Source organism: Chionomys nivalis, chromosome 21 (assembly GCF_950005125.1).
Source record: "Chionomys nivalis chromosome 21, mChiNiv1.1, whole genome shotgun sequence".
Classification (NCBI taxonomy): Eukaryota; Metazoa; Chordata; class Mammalia; order Rodentia; family Cricetidae; genus Chionomys; species Chionomys nivalis.
The window spans coordinates 5724013-5731934 of NC_080106.1; the positions used below are offsets into that span (position 1 = coordinate 5724013).

At 40.0% G+C, this 7922-nt stretch overlaps 1 protein-coding gene across 3 annotated transcripts; it reads left to right on the forward strand.

Annotated features, from left to right (window-relative positions):
- The first annotated feature begins 234 nt into the window (after positions 1–234).
- On the forward strand, positions 235–7922 carry LOC130863326 (zinc finger protein 120-like). Of its 3 annotated transcripts, none has more exons than XM_057753249.1 (5): positions 235–407; positions 2784–2910; positions 3159–3219; positions 3982–4724; positions 6605–7922. In XM_057753249.1, the coding sequence occupies exons 1-5, from the start codon at positions 405–407 to the stop codon at positions 6802–6804; spliced, it is 1134 nt and encodes a 377-aa protein (XP_057609232.1). In that variant the 5' UTR covers positions 235–404; the 3' UTR covers positions 6805–7922. The 3 variants fall into 3 exon arrangements, 2 of the variants coding, with proteins under 2 accessions (XP_057609232.1, XP_057609233.1); XR_009055720.1 differs by having other exon boundaries at positions 259–407; positions 3982–5161; positions 6605–6651; XM_057753250.1 differs by lacking the exon at positions 6605–7922 and having other exon boundaries at positions 259–407; positions 3982–5871.

Here is a 7922-nt window from a genome sequence, read left to right on the forward strand (position 1 = left end):
AAACTAGTCACGTGGTGTCCAGGAGGAAGAAAGGGAAGTGCCTACTGAGTGCAGGAAGCTAGCGGGATCAGCAATTGGAGCGAGTGGCAAGTGCTATTGAAATGCAAATCTCTGCAGAACTGGAAAAGGTGTGGGTCTGAGGTGGAAGGCAGAGTCAGGAACCGTTGTGCGGTGCCTTTAAGCACACTGTAACCCAAAAGGCGGTGCACTTGTCACTCAGGCTTCACTAGCCAATCAGTACATCCAGGCCAAACTGCCAATCAGAAGTGGTGCAGGGCCTTTCCGGGAGCCAGGCTGCAGGCTTAGATTTGCGGAGGAGGTGGCGCCGGTGTTTTGATGTGCTGTGCTTTGAGTGCTGCTGCAGGGAGCTGTGAGGGGGCCGGGCCGAGATCGGAAGCCACGACATGGTGAGCAAGGGGCTGCTGTCCCCAGATCGGGAAGATCAGATGGGGAGTTGCTGGAGCCGGGGTGGCGTGGCCTCCCCAGGGCTGGGTGGGAATCTGCAGCCGTATTCCTCGTCCTGTGAGCTCCCACGCGGTCCCTGCTACTCCCTGGACCCAGGCACCGTCCTCTGACTAACTTTGCTCTGTGGGCTGCACCCGTGCAGAGCGTTGGGAGCAGGGAGCTGTGTGTGGAACCGTGTTTGGAGTCAACAACAACTCGCTCTTGGTGCAGCCATGGAAGGCGGGTAGCCTAACCTGGAGAGGCTTAGTTTCTTCAGTGTGTTCTAGACGTTCAGCATTTTGCATTTAACCTTTACGTGTACGGTTCATTTACAGTTTATTTTGTGGAGGTTGTAAAAGGCATCTCGTGTGTCGGGTAGCGCTGCACAGTTAGCTGTGATGAAGACGAGTAGGACAGGAGAAAGGAAGAATGTCTTCTACTCCGGGAGAGTGGAAGAATGTCTGCTAAAGTGAGACTTTCCAGACTAGGGCCCTGTCTGCTGGAAAGATGTAACCTGTTTCCTGAATTTACAAGGGGTTACTGTCAAGAGATTGTCTGTGTGTCTGGAGAGACTTTGGACATTTGAATGGTGTAGGGGTTGTTGCAGATTATGAGGATCATTGAAGTGACTAAATGCATTGTCCTCGTGGTGACCATTCGTCTATAGTGACCTGGGTCAGTATGTAGTTGATTGAATGTAAAACCTCCCAGATGATGATGGATTTGAACACGTCTCTTTGGTGACTTTCTTTCAGTTGCTTGTGAAAGTTTTATTTGGAAGAGACTTTCTGGATGGTTTTCCTCATTGGGAAAGTGATATGGGTGTTTATAATTTCAGTTGATTTCCTGTCCTGTGTGTCTACTGTGTTGTATTGATACTAATCAGCCAGCTTCCTTCTTGTGCTGCCTTCACCACTGTTAAAGACTCTATCTCTCTACACCCAACTGGCCCCAGAACGGCCTCAAACTCACTGATCCCCTTGACTCAGTATCCCAAGTGCTGGCTTTAAAAGTGGGCCAAAATTCCTGCCTTTTTTTGTTTTCATCTTTTTGTGTAATGTGCCTGGAATGTAGGTTTTTGACCATGTCAAACATATGCTGTTTTACTGAGCTTCACTTATACCATTAATCTTTAAAACTTGACAAAGGTTATCATTTGGTTTCCCAGGATGGCATGTATTCATGGCAAAAATACTGCCTGAGTCTTCTGATTCACTGGATAGCACATACATCACCTTCTTCCTGCGTGTTGCTTTTGTTTTGAACGTTTTTTTTTTTAATGAAAATGTGTATTTTACCTGTAAGCATGGAAATATACCACAAGGGTGCCTGATCTTCACAACGATCAAAAGATGGTTTCAGTAGCCGGGCGGTGGTGGCGCACGCCTTTAATCCCAGCACTCGGGAAGCAGAGGCAGGCGGATCTCTGTGAGTTCGAGGCCAGCCTGGTCTACAAGAGCTAGTTCCAGGACAGGAACCAAAAGCTACGGAGAAACCCTGTCTCGAAAAATCCAAAAAAAAAAAAAAAGGTGGTTTCAGAACCCCTGAACTTGGAATAATAGATAGTCGTGTTTCCTGAAGTAAATAACTACTATTTGAGCCCACCTGTATGCGGTACCAGGAAGAGCTCTAGTAATGAGATCTCTCTTCTCCTCGTTTATGATCAACATTTAACTATCAAATGTTTTTATCTCTCCTTTTGTAACTGTTTAAACATAGAGTGACTTTTAGTAAAATCTTATTGATGTTACAGTTTAATGTGGGCAGGTTTAGGTTTTTGGAAGTTAAATACAGATTCCTTTGTAGTAACGTCAGTAAGACCATGTGAGTTATTTCTTTCTGTGTTGTGTGTTTTTTTTTTCTTTAAACTGATTTTGGCATGGGAGACAAGGTCTTAGTATGTACTTCTGGCTGTCCTGTATGCTGGCATTCAACTCCAAGACAAATATTCCTGCCTCTGACTTCTGATTGCACATTAAAAGGTGTGAGCCAATATACTTAGTCTGTCCATTTTATTTTTCTGTTGTGTAGGTAACAGTTGTTCATACAATTTCACTCCTATGTATTCTGTAGCGTTGAATTTTTTACTTGTCTCTGTATGTTTTTAATAAGCATTTCTCTTGCGAGATGATATCCCATTCACAGCATAAAGAAATGAAATAGGTGAAGCCCCTATTCAGTTTCCTTCCAAAGTGACTTGGTGATTACATTATAATGTCTATATATTTGAATAAGTGTAGGGAGCACCAGAATCATGTGACTATGTTGTCAAAGAGCTGTACATTTACATTGTTGTCACTTTCATGCTCTCTGCTGTACACATGTCTGGGTCATTTCAGAATGCAGTGACCTATGATGATGTGCATGTTGACTTCACTCGGGAAGAGTGGACATTGCTGGATCCTTCCCAGAGGAACCTCTACAAAGATGTGATGCTGGACATCTACCATAGCCTCAATATCATAGGTAAAACTGAATTTTCCATCATGTTTTTAAATAAGGGGACAGCTGTTCCTTGGTTTTTGCTATTATTCTGTAATTTTTTTTTTTTTTTGGTTTTTTCGAGACAGGGTTTCTCTGTGGTATTCTGTAATTTGATTGATAAAGAAGAATGAGGTGAATAAATCAGGCATGGCTCTAAGGTAAAATGAATATGGGAATTTAAATTTTGCACAATTTTGCATAATATACCATACATTTTTACTCTATTGTAGGATACAGTTGGGAAGACCGTAATATTGAGGAACATTGTCAAAGTTCTAGAAGAAAAGAAAGGTAATTACCATGTGCAGGATGATACATATGTGCCTCTGGAGGAATTGTTATATGTCCTGGAGTTTTTACACTAAACAGCAGTGTAACTAAGCACAGATGCATTGATGATTATTGAATTCTCAAAAACCGTATACCTCGATTTCAAGTAGGTGAATTGCATTTGCAAGGCATTCTTTTAAGAAAGAAGACAAGAAACAGTGCCTTAACAGATATTACCATTTGAATCACGGCTCAGTGAGAGCTATTCTGTAGAACTTTCAATGCATTAATTTCTCACCACTCATAATATAAAGTGTATACATAATGAACAGGTGATAAGTACATCCCTCAAACCTTCTAATAAGCACACAACCCACATAAACTAGTGTTACTCATAATCTTGCTGTGACTGTGCTGAGTTTAGTGAGATGGGCTGTTAGGGTCAAGAGCCGAGGTGCAGTTTTTATAGAGAAATCCTTCTCTCCAGTCACATGTGTGTATTTGAATGTTTCCATTTTTTACAAATATGCAAAAATTTTCATATAGAAAATAGTCTGTAAATATAACTCTTTAATAAAGCATCTGTCATCACAGGCATTTTCAACGATGCAAAAGAACCCATTATGAATGGTAACAGCATAAATGTAAACCCAGTGATAAAACCTTAAGATCTGATTCCTCTTTAAAACTGGTCTAAATTGTCAAATTTATTCATAGAGATACAAAGATTCAATGGTGTATTAAATGTGGTAAAGCTTTTCTATATCTCAATTATTTTTGCAGGCCTGAAAGAAATCACCTTGGAGAGAAACCTTCTGTATATAATCAATGTACTAAAGCCTTTGCATACGACACACATATTCAGAGTCATCAAAGCACACATCCTGCCAAGAAACCCTACGAATGTAATCAGTGTGGTAAAACTTTTGCACGAAATTGGCCTCTTCAAAATCATAAAAGAACACACACTGGAGAGAAACCCTATGAATGTAATCAGTGTGGTAAAACTTTTGCTCATCCCAGTGCTCTTCAAGTGCATAAAAGAACACACACTGGGGAGAAACCCTACCAATGTAGTCAATGTGGTAAAGCCTTTGCATGGCCCAGTTATCTTCAAAAACATAAAAGAACACATACTGGAGAGAAACCCTATGAATGTAATCTATGTGGTAAAACCTTTGCACTACGAGGTAATCTTCAAAGGCATAAAAGGACACATACTGGAAAAAAACCCTATGAATGTAATCAATGTGGTAAAGCTTTTGCTTATCAGGAATGTCTTCAAAGGCATAAAAGAACACATACTGGAGAGAAACCCTATCAATGTTATGAATGTGGTAAAGCCTTTATACGTCACAGTAGTCTTCAAACGCATAAAAGAAGACATACTGGAGAGAAACCCTATGAATGTAATCAATGTGGTAAAACCTTTGCAATACTAGTGAGTCTTCAAAGGCATAAAAGAAGACACACTGGAGAGAAACCCTGTGAATGGAATCAATCTGGTAAAGCCTTTACACAACAAGGTACTCTTCAAAACCATGAAACAACACATACTGGAGAGAAACCAAATATAATCAATGTGGTTAAAGCCTTTGCATGCATAAGCAATCTTTGAATTCATCAGAAAAACATGAAACTTTCCAGATTCTAACAGACTAAATATTATAACTGTAATTCTTCCTTGGTACCTATTTTGTGTTACGTAATTTTACTATGTTTAAGTTAAAACCTTCCTTTTTATTAGACAGAAAGGGGAGATGATGTGGGATTCCCTGATAAGGAAACTAAATTTTAATCTTGGGCTCATACAACTTCTTCTGCCAATCCTGAACTTTAACAGAGCTCCAGTCATTGGCTGCAACAGAGTTCTGCAGTCAACACGTAACACTCAAGAAGTTTTTTGTGACATTCACAAAATAAAACAAAAGGGGAACTAACACAAATCTGTTTAATTTAGCAGGTAAGCTATTGAAAATATTAACAGTAAAAGTCTTAGACAAGGCAGAATAAAAATTCACTGTAATCCTCCCATTCTTTAGAATTCATTACAGATACATCATGTTTAACTTTGAAAAGCTAATAAATTATAAGCATATTAAAAAAAAACTTCCAAATTCCAAATAAAAGCATACATGCTCTCAAAACAAGATGTGATATGGATATTCTAGGTTTTATGATAAAAGACATAAAAGGGTGGAAAAATATGTAACCTCTTCACCGCATCTCAGGGCTCATCTCTGACACTTCTTTTTTTATGTTTTAATCATTTCCATTGAGCTATGTATTTTTCTCCACTCTCCTCCCTTCTTTTCCCATACCTAAGACCAGTCCAAGAGAGGGAGAAGTGATAATATAAGCACAGGGGTCAAGACAATGATGGTGATACCCACAGAAACAGCTGACCTCAGCTGGTCAGAGCTTACTGACTCAGGACTGATGGCAGAGGATCAAAATAGGCCCACTGAATGTGGGTATTCTGTGGGTCACTGGCATTGAGACCAAGATTTATCCCTACTGCTTGAATTGGCATCTCTGAGCACATCCTCTTTGGAGGGGTCCCTTGCTCAGCCTAGAGATAGGGGTGAGGGGAGGGCCTTGGTCTTTCCTTGATGTGAAGTGTTGGAGTTTGTTGACTGCCCAGGGGAAGCCTTTCCCTTTCTGAGGAGTGGATTGGTGGTTGGATGGGCTGGAGGGAAGGGAGGAGGGGGATGAAGTGGACTGGGGATAACCGTGTAAAATGAGAGAAGATTGTATTTTATTTTGTTTAAAAGATTCTTTTTTTTTTTTTTTTTTTTTTTTTTAATTTTTCGAGACAGGGTTTCTCTGTAGCTTTGGAGCCTGTCCTGGCACTAGCTCTTGTAGTCCAGGCTGGCCTCGAACTCACAGAGATCCGCCTGCCTCTGCCTCTAAAAGATTCTTAATAAAGATAGATTTATAACAGCTTCTCATTGTCGGTGTTGTATAGATCTGAAAGAGCCTATAATTACACCGTAGACTGTGTCAATCTACCTCTTTCTCCCGTCTGATTTCTGGTTTTGGAGTATACAAAGATAGTTTGACCTATGCTTATTATTCTGTTTTCTTTGAATTTTTTGCCTGCAGAGAAACATTTGATTCTGGGGGCTGCTGAGCTAAACCAACACTTTAAGGGTATTTTGCCTTAAAAATTTAGGTCTAAGGATATGTTACTTTGGAAAAGAGGCTCTGCTTTTGTTTCCACAGAAGATGAGAACCTGTGGGTTCCCACCAGGCTAATGTGGTTTGATAGAACAAGACTCACCAAAAGGTCTCCATGAATACTAAAAGCATTTCACCCAACCAACCACAGCAAGCAAGCAATTTAAAGAAAACAATGCCCAAATTCCCAAAAGGATTCTTTATAAATGTTTGTTTTCCTTTGCAGGAGGAGATGATACAGGGATGAATATTTTACATTGGTATGGATCCTGGTCTATATACAGTTTTTTTTTAAAGATTCTCTCCTTTTTTAAAAAAAAGATTTGTTTATTTATTATGTACATAGTGTTTAGCCTCCATGTATGCTATATACAATTTTACAGTAGATTTTGTTACACTGTGTATATTTTTTTTGCTTTTGTTTAAGGTATTATGTTTGTATAGCTCATTTAAAGATGTATAGTTAAGAAATAGATTAATAGATCGTCATTTATAATAAGCAAACTTATAGTCATGTTAGTAAGCTTTTGTAGGTACATAGAGATATATTTCAGTTGGATAGATAATATTCAGCACTCCAGAATCTTCAGCATAAGGCCTTTAAAGGTTTTAGGATAGGCTTATGTGGACAGTGAGACATGTCTGCTTCTGGCAGCACCATTTACTTTAGAGACGTTGATGGACGTTGAAGATGTTCCATGTAGTTGCCTACAATAACTGAATTAGCCATCAAAATTCCAGAGATTTGCCTGGTTGTGGTGGCGCACTCCTTTAATCTCAGCACCCAGAAGGCAGAGGCAGGCAGATCTCTGTGAGTTCGAGGTCAGCCTGGTCTATAAGAGCTAATTCCAGGACAGGCTCCAAAGCTATAGAAAAACCCGGTCTCGAAAAACCAAAAATATATTCCAGGGATTCCTTCAACTCTCTGGATTTTGCATCCAGTGTGTGTTGAGCCTTGTCACCAGTCAGTATCTATGAAGCAGGTTTCCCCTTGTATATGAGAAACGTGTACATTGGTTTGCTAAACATCCATTTTGTGCTTTTTTCCTAACTAATACTTATTGAAATAATATAATTTCATCATTACTTTCCTTCCCTTTTCTTCTCCAATCTCCTTTCACATCCTCACCTCTCCTCATGTCCCCCTTTTCATTAATTTTTGTTTTTCTCTCTCCTAAATATATGAATACAACCAGCTCAGTGTAGTTTTACATGTGTCTCTATGATCTCAGGACTGATCGATGGGATTAGCTAATCACTGAGCGAGGTGCTGCCCCGGGAAAGACCGTCTCTTCTCATCTCAGCATTCCCCACTTGCCCACTGTTCTTTATGTAGATTCGAGGCCCCAGGAGCTTTGTACCTTTCATGGTTTTGAGTCTGTTGGTGTCATCTTTGTTCAGGTCATCTTTACGCAGTCATGTTAGCAGAATCAATTGGTGTAAGTGTTCTGACCTTTCTAGGAGATACAGTCTCACAAGGAAATGTCATCTCCTTTCCCTGTATCTGAGTGTTAAGTATCTGAACTTAACACTCTAGTATTTCC

What these genes read in the sequence shown, in the direction of transcription:
- LOC130863326 (XM_057753249.1), top strand. An exon ending in CCATAGCCTCAATATCATAG is followed by an intron (nt 2,911 to 3,158) that starts GTAAAACTGAAT and finishes ACTCTATTGTAG; the next exon opens with GATACAGTTGGGAAGACCGT. An exon ending in AGTTCTAGAAGAAAAGAAAG is followed by an intron (nt 3,220 to 3,981) that starts GTAATTACCATG and finishes TTATTTTTGCAG; the next exon opens with GCCTGAAAGAAATCACCTTG.